General features: G+C 41.0%; 2 protein-coding genes across 8 annotated transcripts in view; both read right to left on the bottom strand.

Moving 5' to 3' along the window:
- The window catches only part of CKS2 (CDC28 protein kinase regulatory subunit 2), a 974,690-nt gene that overhangs the window by 901,487 nt on the left and 52,996 nt on the right, over positions 1 to 20,207 (bottom strand). The gene's annotated exons all lie outside the window — the stretch shown is intronic.
- SPIN1 (spindlin 1) overlaps positions 1 to 20,207 on the bottom strand; it is an 86,412-nt gene that overhangs the window by 24,137 nt on the left and 42,068 nt on the right. For all 7 annotated transcript variants that reach the window (XM_050761286.1, XM_050761283.1, XM_050761287.1 and 4 more), the window contains one exon: positions 6,050 to 6,098. In XM_050761286.1, coding sequence (XP_050617243.1) covers positions 6,050 to 6,098 — 49 coding nt within the window. The remainder of the gene's footprint in view (positions 1 to 6,049; positions 6,099 to 20,207) is intronic.

The raw sequence follows: 20,207 nt of genomic DNA, 5'->3' as shown, positions 1-20,207 counted from the left end.
AATTCTTTCAGAATGTAACTCTGTTGTTTCCAAGAGAAGGATTAAAGAGTATCTGTTATAGATACTATTTCTGTCCAATTTTTTTAATGAATAACTACATTTGACTGAAAAGGCAAAGGAAACAAAGGTAATTTTCCCCTCAAGGCTGAAGGCAAAAAACGAGTAATTTAATAATATACTAATTGTTAAATCTGGAGTCCAGCTTTCCAATTACGGGGCCTTGAACGCACAGGCTGCTGAGCAGCCAAAGTTCACAAGGCAGAGTGTTTAAACAAACCGAGACTGTGCTCACCGCTAAGAGCACTGAAATATGGAAGCCGTTAACAAATTTATTTCAGTTCTTCCAACTAGTACCTACTTGAAGACAGGTTTAGATACACTAACAATATCTGATATTTGATGTAGATTACTCAAGCTAGGTGAGGAATGCCAAGATTTATTATATACTACCATACATTTTTCTGTATATTTAAAATCTCCCACAGTAAAAAAAGTTATTTATATACTGAACAATTCCTAAAAGATATTTTAATTTCTTATCATTTATTAGGAGTTCTAAAAAATAATTTTAAAAAACTATTAATAACAAAAGTTAAAGCTTACTTACATGAGCTGAAATAGTGTATATAAAAGCAAACTACTAGGGATTACTAGAAAGGAAATAAAATGACCAAACACCCTTTGGTCATATCTGGATCATTCAGTCTAAGAATATCCCAAATAGAGTAAACTGATTAGCAACTTAAATGTGATTTAAAATGAAGGTTCTTTGAATATAATGATTTTAATTTAAATACTCTCTGGATATATATATTGTTAAAAGCCCTTCAGTCTCTTATATTTTCTTGGAAAAGGTGTAAAATATTCTTACTCTCATTTATCAGTTAGTAACATCCCCTCACAGGGCAATACTGTACAACAAATATCAAGATACTTCATTCAACCTGGGACATCTTGAAATGCAGCCAGAATTAAACATCTATAACCTCTTTTCTCGTTTCATAACTCCAGAAGCTATTTCTTGAAATAATTCAAGAAAAAAATAAAGTGATTGAAAGGTATTTAGCATCATTAGGGATAAGCTGGTATCAGTGTAACGGCTAAAAACACTTTTCTTGTAGTTTTGAGTAAATGGTGAACAATTACACAGCACTGCAACCATCTTTCACTACTATAATTCCGTGTACTAATCTCCAACCACAATTTAACTTAGTTCTTCAATGTGTTTAAGATACCGTTCCAGGGCGGGCACGGTGGCTCACACCTGTAATCCCAGCACTTTGGAAGGCTGGGCGGGTGGATCACCTGAGGTTGTGGGTTCGAGACCAGCCTGACCAACATGGAAAAACCCTGTCTCTACTAAAAATATAAAATTAGCCGGGCGTGGTGACACATGCCTGTAATCCCAGCTACTCAGGAGGCTGAGGCAGAAGAATCCCTTGAACCAGGAGGCAGAGGCTGCAGTGAGCCGAGATCGTGCCATTGCACTCCAGTCTGGGCAACAAGAGCAAAACTCTGTCTCAGGGGAAAAAAAAAAAAAACAAAAAAACCATTCCAACAACGATTTAGGCCAGTGCTTCTCAAATTTCAGCATGCATGTGAATCATCTGGAGATCCTCTAATGAGACTCTCCAAACCAGCCCCCAAAGCCTCTTGGATTCAGCAGCCTGAAGAGGAACCAAAGAATTCCTATAAGCTCCCAAGTGCCGAACTGGTGCTGTAGTCAATCCACGAACCACACCTTGGGTAGCACTGATTTAGAACATATGTGTTCATGTTCCCAAAAAAGTAAACTGAGATTGTAGGAAACATTATGTACTCTTCTCAATACTTCAAAGTACCATCACTTTGTGCTGAAGTCTTGTGTTGAAAAACCTGTTTAGGAGTGCAAAAGGCTTATTGGGGAAAAAACAGACAAATAAAGAAATGGAAAGGAAAGGAAAGAAAAAAGACCTTTCATCTTTTTACCTAGACTCCCTTAATGGCTTGAATTAATTCCTATTCCTAATCAGCATTTCAATATCTAATCTTGGTAGCCAATATTTACAGACATCATACATGTTAAATTTTCAACAATCACAATTCTACCACATACCTGTAAATGCCTGTCATACACTGTATACTAGGTTATAAGAATTAATTACTGATACTCTTGGTCTATTTGGTATTGTTATAAAGCAATTCTCCTACTCTGGGCTACGGTAGATTTTAGAAGAAAAGGCCAGTTAAATCAAGATAACTGTCTTTTTGCAAGATGCAAACCAGAAAGAGAGGGAAAAACCTGCTTTGCTGGTAATTGTTATTCAATAAAAGTTCTATGCCAAGTACTGCCATTTCCCAGATTAAAATGTCAACAATAAAACAAGATAGATCCTAAAAAAGTCAGTTCTCCGTCCACATTAGCATGGTTCCTTTCACTACTTTGTCTACACACTGTGTACTTTGGGAATACCAGAGATGTCCACGGCAAACATTCCAACAGCTTTAGGGCCTCCAAGTGCTACTCTCATTGCTGGCATGAATCACTTACTGCAAGGTGATTAAAAAGCATTCAATGTTCTGACCAACTTAAGACTGTAAACACCGTGGTGCACATAGATGCCCACACCAAGAGTTACCCAGTCTTCATGTCCACGACTGAAATAACCAATTTCTGAGAAGAGAAAACAAAACGTGCAGTTCAGTAAATATGGCGTGGTACTTAATAACACGGGCTCTGGAATCAGACTGTCCTATTTGAGTCCTAGCTCAATCACCTACTAGCTGCATGACCTCGGACAGGTTACTTAATGCCTTCATGCATCAGTCTCCTCATCTGCAATAAGGGGTCATAGTTCCTACTTGACAGGGCTATCATGAAAACTACATGAGAACACACCAGGGACAAGGTGGAGTACGACGACATTTTTGCCAGTGACTAGTATTTGTGTCTTATAAAATGGGAGGAAAAAAAAATCCCTGGAAATACCTCTATTTAGTGTTTAGCAGATTCTAGTCCACTTTCTAAAGTTAGTGAAAAATACACCAAAATCCAATCACCCCTTTCAACAGTAGCATGGAATGGAAATCTATTCCCTATTCAAATTGCAGGATGGGGGAGGGAATTTACATTTGAAAACTGAAAAGAAGTAATAAATTTGTCTTAAACACCCCCCAACTATATTTTCCCTCCAAGATGTACTTTTAGGCTGGGCACGGTGGCTCACGCCTATAATCCCAGCCCTTTGGGAAGCTGAGGTAGGTGGATCACTTGAGGTCAAGAGTTCGAGACCGACCTGGCCAACACGGTGAAACCCCGTCCATACTAAAAATACAAAAATTAGCTGGGCGTGCTGTGGCTCGCCTGTGGTCTCAACTACTTAGGAAGCTAAGGCAGGAGAACCAGTTGAACCTAGGAGGTGGAGGTTGCAGTGAACCAAGATTGCAACACTGCACTCCAGCTTGAGCAACAGAGCAAGACTCCGTTTCAAAAAAAAAAAAAGAAAAAAAAAAACACAGATGTACTTTTACTGCAAATGTTTGTCTCAAATCATGGACAGCCCAGAAAGGTGTATCCACCAGTTCCACCCAAAACACTGCAAGGTGCTCGGCCTATAGGAAAAAAACAAGCTTGCTTCTATTTTCTTAAAAAACAAAAACCCAGCTATATAATGTTTCCTGTGTGGTCTCAGTACTTCACACCAGACTCCCTGAACCTTCCTAACACCTTCAGGGACAGGTGCTACTGCTCACTCAGTGCAGTTCTGTGACTTTTCCCTCAAGCAACCAGAGGTTCTTTCTCGGCCCCCCAACACTGACTTGAGAAAAGACAGAAGGGGTGGCCACCGTCACTGAGCCCCAGTGTCAAGCCAGGTGGCCCTTATTCCTTGCAACTCCCGTGAGTCAAAAGTGGAGAAAGTGAAGGGGAGAAGGATGCTATAGTTCTGTGTTTTTCTATATTTGATTTTCATAAAAATTGCATTTTAGAAAGGAATCTATGCTAAAAAGCTGCAAACCTCTCATTGTTCCAGTTCAATACCTTGATTTTAGACAGGATTAAGCCAACCTTAGATACATTAAGGAACTTCCACAGGCCTAACAGCCAAACTCCATCAGGCTTCCTAACTCGCCTGGGAGAGCCTGCCTCCCCACCAGGCAGCCTCTTCAAAGCTCCATGCAGCCATCCCTGCTCACTCCATGCGAAAAACAGTGGAAACTTCTGTTTCAGCCTTTCCTTCTACCCATCATCAGATTCACACTGAGAACAGGAAAACGGGACTCACAACTTTTCCTTTCAGTTTCTCCCTTTTGCTAGAGAGTAGTATGCTCAAGGCTTCCAGTCTTCAAGACAAGTATGTGTGCCTGTGAAAGCACTAAATCAAGGTCCCCAAATGTGGAACATACAGGATGAGAGACTTTTGCAGTTACTATGCATGTGAACTTCAGGTGTTTCGTTTCTTATGCTTTAGGGAATCAAACCTATGAATTAATGAACAGTACTGCTTATTAGGATGAGGCAGATGGAATCTTATTGCACAAATAACACGCCCAAGAGCTCAAACCTATTAATATCTGAAATCCTAAGTAAATGAACTTTTAATCATAGATGATTAGAAAATACGGAAAAATGATTAGAACGCACATTAATATTCTAAAAGCCTTTAACTTAATTTGCAAAATCTATTTTGAATGAACTGTTCTGGTCTTGCAAAGTTAAGGTTTAATTTGCCTTTGTCCCCATTGTATTTAAGTTTTTCATCATTACCTAATATTTATGGCTTACATTTGTTTTTATTGCTATGCTTTATTTGTGGCAAGACACAGCTTAGTATTTATAGTAACGACATGATAATGAGCAAAAACATATCACTGGATATGGCAAAACCATGAAGATGATGAGCACATGGATAAAATTCCAGAAACTTAACCTCAGAGATACAAAAACTTATGTAGCTTACCTCCACATTTTTACTTTCCAGGTAGTTTCTTATGCTAAATATTACAAATATTTGTATTATGTATCACGTACACATTTTGGAGACTTTTGTTTGGTCCACTCACTAACAATTACTGAAGGGCATTCATCCAGCCCTTCCCTGATAGCCAAGAGGTCTCACATCCTCTTCAGCTATTACATTGTCGTGTCTGAGGGGCATACACTTTCAATACCAATATTTTGGGGAAAAAATGTTTTAAAGAGTGCCTCACATGGTGGTAGGGTCAAGGAGTGTCTTCTCCATATTTAATCATCTATGACTAAGAGTCTTACAATCAGAACAGATTGTTCGAGTGACATTTCCAGTTTGTAATGGCATAGTCATCAGTATAGGATAGACAGCTGTGAAATCAATTATACATAACAAAGTAAAAGTGAATATTATAATTGAAGACATTAATAGAATCTTAATTTTCTTTTTTGGATGTAACTATGTCACACACAAAAAAAATTTAGGGAAAAAAGTGGCTTCTGTAAGCTGGTATTTATAGAATTTAGGATGGAGAACACATTGTCGGTTTAAATACATGGCTATTGCATTATCTTTTAACATGGATATGCTTTCCCTAAATTCATAAGCTTTTCCTTCATATAAAAATGCTATAAAACAGTGAGCGTGTGACCACATGTTAGGCAGGCCCTCCCAGCATAAGACATGGTCTCTGCCCAAAAGGAGCTCCTTGTCAAACAGTGGACCAAGACCAGGAGAGAAAGCCTGCACACAAGGCCCACACAGGCATTACAAGGAGAGAAGAGGGAGAGGTTCACCATGCACCTGCCACATTGACTACAATAGCTTTCCTTCCATTGGCCCAGTTCCCATTAAACTGGAGACAAATCACGTCCCAAAGGCTTTTAAAGGCTGAAGGGTAGAACTGGCACACTTCAGCCAGGCCAAGGCGAAGGGAACAGACAGAGAAGATGACTACATACTATTCCTCATCGCACACTACATCTCCTGTGAGCTAGGAAGCCCTCAATCACAGGGGAGGGGGCCTTACCTAGGTGATCTTGTATGCTGCGTAACAAAAGGTCAAAAAACACTAATCTAGAACCAGTTTCAGAACTGCTTACTTGTGGGATGTCCTCTTCTTCATCATGTTGGCAGATACTCCAGCATGGCCTGTAAGAGAGATGCATATACAGTCGATGAAAACCAGATTTAAGAATACCTCAGAACGCAGGAAATCTTAACTTCTGAAAAACTGCTATACAGAACATGAAAATACACCATTATCAGCAAACATGTAAGAAAGCCACTTGTTTACTGAACTTTTAAAAAGGAGATACACACAAGAGATTCTTGAAAGACAAAATAGCAGAAGCAACAGTTCTCTACCCCCTCAAATCAGCCATAAAAGCACAAAACCAGAATTGTATGGACAAGAACTACAAGAAAAACTAAGTGTCAGTCTGGTGTGGAGGCTCATCCCTGTAATCCCAGCACTCTGAGAGGCCAAGGCAAGAGGGTGGCTGAGGCCAGGAGTTTGAGACAGGCCTGGGTAACATAGCAAGACCTTGTCTCTACAAAAAAAAAAAAAGAAGGAGTCAGGTGTAGTGGTGCGCACCTGTGGTCTTAGACACTCAGGAGGCTGAGGTGGGGGGAACACTTGAGCCCAGAAGTCGAGGTTGCAGTGAGCTGTGTTTTTGCCACTGCAGTCCAGTCTGGGTGACAGAGTAAGACCTTGTCTCAAAAAAACAAAAACAAACAAAAAAACCTAACCAGGCACAGTGGCTCAGGCCTGTAATCCCAACACTTTGGGAGGCCAAGTTGGGTCGATTACCTGAAGTCAGGAGTTTGAGACCAATCTGGCCAAGATGGTGAAACCCTGTCTCTCCTAAAAATACAAAAATTAGCCAGGCGTAGTGGTGTATAACTGTAATCCAGCTACTTGGGAGGCTGAGGTGGGAGGATTGCTTAAACCCAGGAGGCAGAGAGGCTGCAGTGAGCCAAGATTGCACTACTGCACTCCAGCCTGGGCAACAGAGTGAGACCCTGTCTCAAAAAAACAAAACAAAACAAGACTACGTGACAATCCTAGCCATAAAGTCCTAAATGGTACAAAACTGTCTTACTGTCATAAACAACTGAAAAACAGGATGAAATATATGAAACACCTGGTTTCAGATGCTGGGCGATAGGCAGCACAGGTGTGTGGGATCTGGGAGCGGAAAACACACATGGGGAACCCTGCACAGGCCCTGACCTCATTCCTGGAAGCAATTTTTGGGCATGGTATATGAAGGGGGAACCAAGAACACTATCCTTTTACCATGTCGTGAGTCAGTCTGGAGTTGGGAAGGGTGGGCTGGCTGGAATTTGTGGAACTACATGTGGGCAAGAAGGGATCTACTCAGAAGGGAAGCTCAAAAAGTCTGCATTTGGGGGTGGATGTCTTAAGTCTTTGGCTAACACAAGTCTGCACATAATTCTGAGAAGTCACAAAGGGACAGTTGTCCAGATTCCATCGCCACCTCTTAACACTTGGGGCAATCAATAAAAATGGCAACAGATGGCCCTAACTAGGAAATATGAGGCAGCCTGGAACAAAAGCTCAGCACCTGCTTACCAAAATAGACTCCAATACTCTCTAAAGGGCATCCACAAAGTCCCAACACTCAACAACACAAGGTTTCAAACGTTCCACACCAACAAAAATTATTAGACACAAAAAAATTAGCAGATTGTAATTCCATAGTTGAGTTGGCTATGAGTGAAACACAGTATTTAGCAGGCAAGGACATTGAGAACACTGATAAATATGTTAAAATATTTAAAGGAAAATAAAAATACTTAAAATACAAAGTGGAAAATATAAAGAAAACAAATGAAATTAGTGAAAAATACACAATCTGAAATTTAAAATTCACTGGATGTGAGATACAAAGATGGGTGACTTTGACACACAGCAATACAAACTACTCAAAATAGCACACAAAGAAAAACCTGGAAGAAAATGAGCACAACCTCAGTGACCTTTAGGACAATATTAACTGGCCTCACACATAGGAAAGCAGAATCCAAGACAAAAAGTAGAGAGAGGAGTGAGGGGAAAATATAATGGTAGAAAGTTGTCCAGATGTGATAAAATGCATGTAACCACAGGGCTAACAAGCTCAGCAAAGCCCAAGTAAGATCAAAAACAAAGGAAACCACACCAAGGCACTTCTTCATCAAATTTCTAAAAACCACTGATACAAATAAGTTTTTTTAAATAGCTAAAGAACAGCAGATACATTAAATAGAGGAAAACAAAAATAAAACTGACTCCAAAATTGATGTCAGAAACAACGTAAGCCTGAAGACAGTGGAATACATCTTTAAGGTGCTAAAACATAAGCAAACCAGGCTGGTGCAGTGGCTCACGCCTGTAATCCCAGCACTTTGGGAGACTGAGGGGGGTGAATCACATGAGGTCAGGAGTTCAAGACTAGCCTGGCTAACACAGTGAAACCCTGTTTCTACTAAAAATACAAAAAATTAGCTGGGTGTGGTGGCGCACGCCTGTAATCCCACCTACTCGGGAGGCTGAGGCAGGGGAATCGCTTGAACCCAGGAGGCGGAGGTTGCAGTAAGCCAAGATTGTGTCACTGCACTCCAGCTGGGGCAAGAAGAGCAAAACTCCGTCCAAAAAAAAAAAAAGCAAACCAACTTACCTATGGACTTAAAATGCTATATTCAGCAAAAAATACCTTCCACTTGCAACACATTGATAATTAAACTAAATAGAAACAGTCCAATTGTACCAATTAAGACTATAAAGGGAAAAGCCAAACAAATTAGCCTCAAGACAAACAATGTTACCACAAATCAAAGGACAATTCCAAATTCTTTTTTTTTTTTTTTTTTTTTTTTTGAGACGGAGTCTCGCTCTGTCGCCCAGGCTGGAGTGCAGTGGCCGGATCTCAGCTCACTGCAAGCTCCGCCTCCCGGGTTCACGCCATTCTCCTGCCTCAGCCTCCCGAGTAGCTGGAACTACAGGCGCCCGCCACCTCGCCCGGCTAATTTTTTGTATTTTTTAGTAGAGACGGGGTTTCACCGTGTCAGCCAGGATGGTCTCCATCTCCTGACCTCGTGATCCGCCCGTCTCGGCCTCCCAAAGTGCTGGGATTACAGGCTTGAGCCACCGCGCCCGGCCTACAATTCCAAATTCTAAAAGAGTGAATTAATTAAAAAGCCATAATAATCTTAAATGCATATGAACTCAATTACAGAGTACCGAAACACATGAAGTAAATCTGACAGAAAGACAAAGACATATCCATAATTATACTTAATTATACAACTCTTCTCTCAGCAGTTGATATAACAAGTGGATAGGAAAATCAGAAAGATTATCATGAATACGCCAATTAAAAAAATAGAAAAATTTTAAAAAGAAAATCAAAAGGAATATAGAAGACCTGAACAACCTGAACAACCAACCTTACTTAGCTGACATTTAAAGAATACTAAACCATTAACGCCAAAATAGTTTTTCAAGTTCACATGGAAACATTCACTCAGATACATATTTCTGAATCATACAGGTCTCAGGTGGAGCATGGTGGCTCACATCTGTAATCCCAGCACTTTAGGAGAGGCCAAGGTGGGCGGATCACTTGAGGTCAGGATTTTAAGACCAGCCTGGCCAACATGGTGAAACGCTGTCTCTACCAAAAATACAAGGGGTGGGGGGGTGGAGAAAGAAAAAAAAAAGCCCAGGCATGGTGGTGGGCAACTGTAATTCTGGCTAAGGCAGGAGAATCGCTTGAAACTGAGACGTGGAGGTTGCAGTGAGCCAAGATCACGCCAATTCACTCCAGCCCAGAGCCAAGACTCCATCTCAAAACAACAATAACAATAATAATAATAAAAGTCTCAACATGTTTAAGACAATACAATCTGAAAGCAAAGTTTACAGTTCTTCCATGGAGACTAAAACTGGGAGATGGGCTGACTGCCAAGAACCGCTCTGCCCACTTCACCCAGCATGTTCATACGCACTGAGATGTGGACAGAAGCTCAATAATAGCTAATGGGTGAAGAATTAAGCATGTGATGGCCTCAAACAGTGAAGACAAGATACAGACTGGAAGCAGGAGCAAGTCTACCTGAAGCATCCCTGGAACATGTCTGGTCTTAGAGTAGACAAGGATGGAAGGAGGTAAGAAATGAAAAAAAGAGAAGTAAAAGTAAAAAGTCTTTCAAGAGCTATTAGAATTGCACCAAGTGTCAAGAACCCTTTTCATTCCCCAACATACACACAACCCCACACTGGATGTACTGAGTGCTGGGTTCTAGGAAAGGGTGCCTCAAATGCTAAACATCCCCCTATGTCCCCAGAGTCAACACTTCCATTTAGAAGAAACAGAATTTTGCTATTTATCACTCAAGAAAAGGTAAGCCATTCATAATCAAAGAATTGAGAAAAATGAAAGTGAGCAGCACCACTATCCCTGAAATGACATGAGATCTAAAATGATTATAAAGAATTGGCATCTCCAAGGAAACTGAAGATATTATAATAACAGAATGGGAACAAGAGACTATGAAAAGGGAAAGCAGCTCCTGAAAATTAAAAAATAAATAAAGAGAATCTGGCATTTAAAAAGCTTGCAAGTTAACTAATTTGTCCATAAAAAGCTAAACAGGCCGGGCGCGGTGGCTCACGCCTGTAATCCCAGCACTTTGGGAGGCCGAGGCGGGCGGATCACAAGGTCAGGAGATCGAGACCACGGTGAAACCCCGTCTCTACTAAAAATACAAAAAATTAGCCGGGTGCGGTGGCGGGCGCCTGTAGTCCCAGCTACTCGGGAGGCTGAGGCAGGAGAATGGCCTGAACCCAGGAGACGGAGCTTGCAGTGAGCCGAGATCGTGCCACTGCACTCCAGCCTGGGGGACAGAGTGAGACACTGTCTCAAAAAAAAAAAAAAAAAAAAAAAAAAAAAAGCTAAACAAACTGAAAAAATCAACAACTTCTTAGACTAGTCAGAGAACTGAGGTCACAAGACAAACAACTGTCCGCAAAACTGGAGAGACAGGCAGAGACAGAGAATCACAACTTACTAGATCAGAAACCTCCACACAGGAACCAGGGCCATGGTAAGAAAAACCTAAACTGCAACCGACATTGCTGGAGAATCAGCATGGGCAAGTCTGACAAAAACTCCAGGGGTTGGGGGCTGTCTTAAGAGGACCCCCACACTTTCCTGAATTTTTCCTCTACAAGCTGAAGAAGTTGGTCAAGCCATCCTGTCCCACAAGGGGTGGGGGTGGGGAGACTGAGAAGCACAAGCAAAGGTCACAACCCAGGGGTACAAGCCTCATGAAGAGATTGACAGGCAATCACAGGACTACAGACTGCTTCCCCTCCCCAGTACACCTTACCACCACCTTGCTAAAGACCTGTTATTACCACAGCTCCTCTTACCCAGACATCATGTGCGCCTTTCAACAAGAAATCACAGGCTTATTGAAATGCAAATACTAGTATTAAGAGACAAAACAAGCAAGCATCAGAACCAGACTCAACTAGGCAGGGAATTACCAACTAGGTCTGTTAATTCCACCCAGACCAGGAATTTAAATGAACTATGATTAATATGCTAAAGTCACTAATGAGTAATATAGACAACATGAAAGAATAGATGGACAATATATACAGAGATGGAACTTCTAATAATCAAAGAAAGCTATGAATAAACACTTTAACAAAAGCAAAGAATGCCTTTCAGATATAGGCTTATTAGTAGACTGGACGGGAAGAACCAAACAACGTCTGAGTTTAAGGGCATGTTAATAGGAACTTCCAAAACTGAAAAGCAGAGAAAATCCCCTGAATATCCAAGAAGTATGGGACAGGTACAAAAGGCATAACTTACACATTATGGAAATGCAAGTAGGTAAAGGAAGAAAGGAACAGAAGCAATGTAAAGCAAAGACTGAGTTTTTTTTTTTTTTTTTTTTTTTTTTTGAGTCTTGCTCTGTCGCCCAGGCTGGAGGGCAGTGGTACCATCTCAGCTCACTGCAACCTCTGCCTCCCAGGTTCAAGCGATTCTCCTGCCTCAGCCTCCCAAGTAGCTGGGACTACAGGCATGTGCCACTCCAGCTAATTTTTGTATTTTTAGAAGAGATGGGGTTTCACCATGGTGGTCAGGCTGGTCTCAAACTCCTGACCTCGTGATTCGTCCGTCTCGGCCTCCCAAAGTGCTGGGATTACAGGCATGAGCCACCGCGCCCGGCCAAGACTGAGATTTCCCAGAAATTAATGCCAGACACCAAACCACAAATCCAGGAAGCTCAGAGAATGCCAAGCCGAATAAATGCCAGAAAAAAACCTACACCAAAGAGTATCATATTCAAACTGCAGAAAAATCAAAGGTAAAGAAAAAAAAATCTTCGCTGGGCATGGTGGCTCACACCTGTAATCCCACTGCTTTGGGAGGCCGAGGTGGGTGGATCACTTGAGGTCAGGAGTTTGAGACCAACCTGGCCAACAAGGTGAAAACCCATCTCTATAAAAATACAAAAATTACCAGTAATCCCAGTTACTCGGGAGGCTACGGCAGGTGAACTGCTTGAACCAGGGAGGCAGAGGTTGCAGTGAGCTGAAATCAGGCCACTGCATTCCAGCCCAGGTGACAGGAGCAAGACTGTCTCAAAAAAAAAAAAGAAAAGAAAGAAAAAGAAAAACATCTTGAAAGAAACCACCTTACCACAGAGGAATAAAGAATTATACGAGACTTCTCCTCAGAAGCCATGCAAAGTAAGAAGACAGTAGAGGGAACTATTTAAAGTGTTGAGAAGAAAAAAAACTACTAACCTACAGTTTTATATCCTGCAGAATTACTTCAAGGGAAGGAGAAATAAAATACTTTCTCAGACAAACAAAAAGTGATGAAATTTGTCACCAGCAGACCTGCCTCGTAAGAAACGTTAAAAAGAAGGTCTTTAGAAAGAAGGAGGCCGGGCGTGGGGGCTCACATCTGTAATCCCAGCACTTTGGGAGGCCGAGACAGGCGGATCACGAGGTCAGGAGATCAAGACGATCCTGGCTAACATGGCGAAACTCCGTCTCTACTAAAAATACAAAAAATTTAGTCGGGCGTGGTGACAGGCGCCTGTAGTCCCAGCTACTCGGGAGGCTGAGGCAGGAGAATGGTATGAACCTGGGAGGCAGAGCTTACAGTAAGCCCAGATGGCGCCACCACACTCCAGCCTGGGCGAGGGAGCGAGACTGCCTCAAAGAAAAAGAAAAGAAGGAAAATTTAGCTGGGTGTGGTGGCAAGTGCCTATAATCCTAGCTACTTGGGAGGCTGACGCAGGAGAATTGCTTGAACCTGGGAGGCAGAGGTTGCAGTGAGCTGAGATCGCACCACTGCACTCCAGGCTGGGCAACAGAGCAAGACTCCATCACTCCATCTTTTCAAAAAATAAAAATAAAAAAAGAAGGAAAATATAGGTCAGAAGCTCAGATCTATATAAAGGAAGAAAGAACATTAATGAAGAAATAAGGGAAAATAATATAACAACATACAATATACAATTACAATAAAAACATATTTATAATAAAAATAGAATATAAAAACTTTTTTTCAGACAGGGTCTCACTCTGTCACCCAGGCTGGAGTGCACTGATATGATTATGGCTCATTGCAACCTCAATCTCCCAAGACTCAAGTAGTCCTCCCGCCTCAACCTCCCAAGTAGCTGGTACTACAGGAATGCACCATCATGCCTAGCCAAATTTTTTTTATTTTTCATAGAAATGGGGTCTCACTACATTGCCCAGACTGGTCTGGAACTCCTGGGCTCAAGTGATCCTCCCACTTAGGCCTTCCAAAATGCTGGGATTATAGGCATGAGCCACAGCATACTGGCCTGGCCTATTTTTCTTAATCGAGTAACAATGTACGTACACACACACACACACACACACACACACACACACACACACAACGAATGGCAGCGATGATGATACAACCAGACTGGAGAGAGAATTAGGAATACAGCCATCCCTCCGTATCTATGGGGGACTGGTACTAGGACCCCCTTCGACACCAAACTCCATGGATGCCCAAGTCCCTTACATAAAATGGTGTTGTATTTGCATCTAACATAGGCACATCCCCTCCCATATACTCTAAATCATCTCCAGATTACTAATAATGCCAAATACAAAAGCTATGTAAATCGTTGTTACAATGCATCATTTAGAAAAAAATGACAATAATGTACTTGTTTATATTATAGGCACAATGATATTTTTCTGGATATTTTCAATGTGTGTTTGGTTAAATCCACAGATGCAAAACCCACGGATGCAGAGGGCCAACTAAATTTTATCATTATAAGGTACATGGCACTACCCCTAAAGCAATATAATGTTATTTTAAAGTAGGCTTGGGGAGGGGGAGTTTTGTTTTTGTTTTTTAAGAAAAAAAAAACGGGGAGAGGAGGGGAGGGAAAAGGGAAGAAAGGGAAGGAGAAAGAAAGGGAGAGGCCGGGCGCGGTGTCATGCCTGTAATCTCAGCACTTTGGGAGGTCGAAGCAGGTGGATTACCTGAGGTTGGGAGTTCGAGACCAGTCTGGCCAACATGGTGAAACCCTATCTCTACAAAAATACAAAAAGTAGCTGGGCATGGTGGTGTGCACCCTGTAGTCCCAGCTACTGAGGAGGCTGAGGCAGGAGAATTGCTTGAACCCGGGTGGTGGACCAGGTTGCAGTGAGCTGAGACCACGCCACTGTACTCCAGCCTGGGCGACAGAGCGAGACTCCATCTCAGGAAAAAAAAAAAGTTCAAATACTTAACTGGCTGGGCACGGTGGCTCATGTCCATAATCCCAGCGCTTTGGGAGAGCAAGGTGCATGGATCGCTTGAGCTCAGGAGTCCGAGACCAGCCTTTGTAACATGGTGAAATTCTGTCTCTATTTTTTAAAAATTTTTAAAAATTAACAAAAAAATCCTTGATATGCTAAGAAATGGAAAAAAAGTGGAATAATATAAAACGCTCAATTAAAACTACAGAAAGCAGAAAAGAGTGGAATGCAAAAAAAAGAAAAAAGGACAAGGGCAAAGAATAGACAACAGTAACATAAATATGACACGGTATTACTCCACCTACATCAATAATCATTTTCTATGTTACTGATCTAAATATACCAATTAAGACAGACTCAGAGTGGATCAAAAACAAGATGCGCCGGGCGCGGTGGCTCACGCCTGTAATCCCAGCACTTTGGGAGGCCGAGGCGGGCGGATCACAAGGTCAGGAGATCGAGACCATGATGAAACCCCGTCTCTACTAAAAATAGAAAAAATTAGCCAGGCGCGGTGGTGGGCGCCTGTAGTCCCAGCTACTCGGGAGGCTGAGGCAGGAGAATGGCGTGAACCCGGGAGGCGGAGCTTGCAGTGAGCCGAGATTGCGCCACTGCACTCCAGCCTGGGCGACAGAGCGAGACTCCGTCTCAAAAAAAAAAAAAAAAAAAAAAAAAAAACAAGATGCAACTTCATGCTAGATATAAGACATCCACTTTAACTATAAATACACACACATTTAAAGTAAATGGATGAAGAAAAGATACAGCTTGCTACCAATAATCAAAAGAAAGTGGGAAGCTATATTAATTTTAGAGAAAGCAGAGTTTGGAGGAAGAAAAGTTATCAAAGATAAAGAGGGGCAATACATAAAACAAAGGTGTCAACTCTCCAAGAAAACAGAACAATCCTTAACGTGCATGTGCCTAAAAATGGAGCATCAAAATATGTGAGGAAAAAAACTGACGGAACCATAGGAAGAGACAGATTAACTCCACTAAAGGTTGAGTATCTCTTATTCAAAATGCTTGGGACCAGAAGTGTTTCACATTTCAGAATATCTGCATATGAAATGAGGTATCTTGGGAATGGGACCCAAGTTTAAACACAAAATTTGTTTCATATAAACCTTCTATATACCCCCTGAAAATAATTCTGTGTAATATTTTAAATAATTTTGTGCATGAAACAAAGTTTATACTCATTGAAGTATCAAAAACCAAAGGTGTCATACAAAAAATTAGCCGGGCAAGGTGGCGGGCGCCTGTAGTCCCAGCTACTTGGGAGGCTGAGGCAGGAGAATGGCGTAAACCCGGGAGGCAGAGCTTGAAGAGAGCTGAGATCCGGCCACTGCACTCCAGCCTGGGTGACAGAGCGAGTCTCAAAAAAAAAAAAAAACCAAAGGTGTCACTAGCTCAACTCATGTGGACAATCTTGTTTGTTATCATCATCATTCCTGACACTGAATTTATATGCTACCAACAGCAACCATTCTCTTACACTAATTCACACACAAGTTCTTAACAGGAAAAATGATAGCATACCATTAACACAGTGAAAAAATAATATGTTCAGGATACCTAAGCAGCACAGTAGCAGTGCCAGAATACCTATGTCAGCTATTAACAGCAACAACAAACAACAGCTTGCCTTTACTCTCCACCTACAATGCTGTGTTTTGTGTGTTTTATTTTTTTAGGTGAGAAAAACTATCAGAAGCAGTTGAGGGACCAGAAAGTGGGTCCTTAGGAATGAGCAAGCATTCTACTGGATGGTTTTTCAAAGTGTTTCCTCTAGTCAACTGCCTCATGAACAAGTTTTTATCTTAAGTCTCTCTTTGATAGTATAAATTGACATGGTTTCTTGCTGTGTTACAAATGCACCCTGCTCTAGTCCTCCAATAAGCCCATCACACATTTTCCCCATGTCATCAACAGGCACTTTTTCTTTAGTATTAATGTCATCTTCATCACCCAATTGTGGAATCACGTGAGTTACTCAAAAAGTTCCAGATTTTTAAGTATTTTGGATATCAGGTTTTTGGATTAGGGATGCCCAATCTGTATTATGGTTACGGATTTCAACATCCTTCCATCAGTAATGGACAGATCCAGAAGACAAAATCAGTAAGGATATGGATGAACTCAACAAGCACCATCAAATCTATCTGACTACAGATCAAATCTAATCTATATATTTGATCTATAGTCAAATCTAAAGACTACTTCACCCAACAGCAGCAGAATACAAACTCTCTCAAGTTCACATGGAAAAAATACACCAAAACGGACCACATTATGAACTGTAAAACACAGCTTCACAAATTTAAAAAATACAAATCATATAGTATATGCTGTCATACAACGATGGAATTAATCTAGAAATCAGTAACAGAGAGATGCCTGAAAAATCTCAAAATACATGGAGATTAAACAACACATTCCTAAGCACATGGGTCAAAGAAGAAACTGCAAGAGAAATTTAAATATATTTTGAAGTAAATGAAAATGAAAACATAACTCACCAACATTCAGCAAAAGCAGTGCTTACCAGAGAAATTTATAGCAATTAATGCATTAATTTATAGCAATTAATAATCTTTTTTTTTTTTTTTGAGACAGTGTCTCGCTCTGTGGCCCAGGCTGGAGTGCAGTGGCATGATGTTGATGCGCTGCAACTTCTGCCTCCCAGATTCAAGTGATTCTCCTTCCTCAGCCTCCCGAGTAGCTGGGATTACAGGCGCACGTCACCACGCCCAGCTAATTTTTCTATTTTTAGTAGAGACAAGGTTTCACCATGTTGGCCAGGCTGGTCTTGAACTCCTCACCTCTGTCCCCCTTAGCCTCCCAAAGTGCTGGGATTACAGGCTTGAGTCACCACGCCCAGCCAAAGAAAGATCTAAAGTTAATAATCTAAGCTTCTTAGGAAGCTAGAAAAATAATCCACAGTGAGGAGAGGAAAATAAAATTATAAAATTATAAAATAAATTTTATTTTTTTATAAATAAAATTATAAAAATTAGAGCAGAAATCACTACAATTGAAAATCAAAATCAATAGAGAAGAATCAATGAAACCAAAAGTTAGTTGCTTGTGGAAATGCAAAATGGTACAGCTGCTCTGGAAGACAGTTTGGCAATTTCTTGCAAAGTAAACATACTTTTAACCGTAAACCAGGAGTTGTGCTCCTTGATATTTATCCAAGCGTTGAAAATATCCCTACACAAAAATCTGCACAAAGATATATATAGCAGCTTCATTCATTTTGTTGTGTTGTTTCTTTTTTTTTTTTTTTTCTTAAGACAGGGTCTCACTCTGTTGCCCAGGCTGGATGAAGTGTAGTAGCAAGATCAGTGCTCACTGCAGTTTCTCCCTCCTTGGCTCAAGCCATCCTCCCACCTCAGCCTCCCAACTGGCTGGGACCACAGGTGTGAGCCACGGTGCCCTGCTACTTTTTGTATTTTTTTGTAGAGATACGGTTTTGCCATGTTGCCCAGGCTGATCTAGAATTCCCAGGCTCAACAGATCAGCCTACCTCGACCTCCCAAGATACTAGGATTACAGGTGTGAGCTACCACCCCTGGCCTATAGCAGCTTTATTCAAAACTGCCACAATTTGGAAGCAACCAAGATGTTTCTTCAGTAGGTGAATGGATAAACTGGTGCATCCAAACAGTAAAATATTATTTGGTGCTAAAAAGAAATGAACTATCAAGTCATAAAAAGACACAGAGGAAATTTATGTGCATATTAATTACTAAGTGAACAAATCCAATCTAAAAAGACTCCATACTGTATGATTCCAACTGTATGCTGTTATTCTGGAAAAGACAAAACTAGGGAAACAATAAAAAATCAGCACTTGCCAGGGGTTAAAGGTGAGAGAGAGAAGAACAATGGGAAAACAAGGGATTTTCAGGGTAGTGAAACACCAAGAATGAACCTTAATGTAAACTATGGACTTTGGGTGATAATGACACGTCAATGTAGGTTCATCAACTTTAACAAATATACCACTCTATGAGATGGTGGGGCGGGGATGGGGCAGGGTATGCTGCAAATTTGTGAGGGAAAGGAATATATGGGAACTCTGTTATTTTCCTGAGTACCTAAAACTGCTCTAAAAAAATAAAGTCCATTATCTCTTTGCAACTCTAAAACTGTATCAAGCAAGATCATAAGTTTAAAAACTGTTAGTCTAGACTTATTCTTCTGTCATCAACGTTGAGCTAGAAAGTCAGGCACTGTGGGGCACACCTTTAGCCCCAGCTACCCAGGTGGCTGAGGCAGGAGGATCACTTGAACCTAGGAGCTTAAGTCCAGCCTGGGCAATACAGTTAAGACTCCTTCTCTTTAAAACAAACAAAACTGGGCCAGAAAACAATAAGACAAGAGAGTAGTATTGTCAATATTGTAGCAAAATGATTTTGAACTCTGAACTTCATACCTGGTTAAATTATTAACTGACAGTATACACATTTCTATACACATATGGGCTAAAAATTATATTTCATATACATCTTCTTTGGAAGTTACTGAAGGATACATTTCAGGAAATAAGAAAAGTAACATAAACACATAGGATCTGAGAAACCATAGATATAACCTAGAAGAGCAGCAGGTTCCAGCAAGACTTATGTGATATAGGCTGACAGACCCATACAGGTGGGAGTGAGACACCAGGGACTCGAGAAAGGCTGTTTCCAAGAAACTGACTCCACGCAACGGAAGTGTAAGAAGGTAAACGACCCCTATCACAGATTAAAGGTTAATAACTGATGTAAAAAAAGTCTATGAAAGTAATGAAGAAAAATAGATGTAATATCAGAGAAAGGAAGGCCAAATAGGCCCTTACAAGCCAAGATCACAAATAACACTGCACAGAGACACCGTTTCTCACCCACAAGACAGACAAAACCACATATTTGACAACATATGTCACTGGCAAGACTGTGAGAAGACAGAAACTCTTTACATATTTTATTACTGGTAAGAATGCAAAATGGGCCTGGCACCATGGCCCACAAAGCTCAGGAGCTCACGAACAGCCTGGTCAACATGGTAAAACCCCATCTCTACAAAAAATACAAAAATTAGCCGGGCGTCGTGGCACATGCCTGTAGTCCCAGCTACTTGGAGGCTGACGTGGAAGAATCGCTTGAGCCCAAGAGGTTGAGGCTGCAGTGAACCCTGATCATGCCACTGCTCTCCAGCCTGGGTGACAGAATGAGATCCCATCTCCAAAAAAGAAAAAAGAAAAAAAGAATGCAAAATAATACAGAATTGATGGAGGGGAATCTGGTGAGCTCTCACAAAATTATACATGAATTGAAGATTTGACTCAATTCTATTTCCAGAAATTTATCCAGTGACACAACACCAAGACATACTGACAAATCAAAGGTAAGCCTTTTTTTTTTTTTTTGAGCCGG

The sequence above is a fragment of the Macaca thibetana genome, chromosome 15, assembly GCF_024542745.1.
Source record: "Macaca thibetana thibetana isolate TM-01 chromosome 15, ASM2454274v1, whole genome shotgun sequence".
NCBI lineage: Eukaryota > Metazoa > Chordata > Mammalia > Primates > Cercopithecidae > Macaca > Macaca thibetana.
The sequence above is the reverse complement of the archived record's forward strand: the minus strand, read 5'-3'. Positions and strand labels throughout refer to the sequence as shown.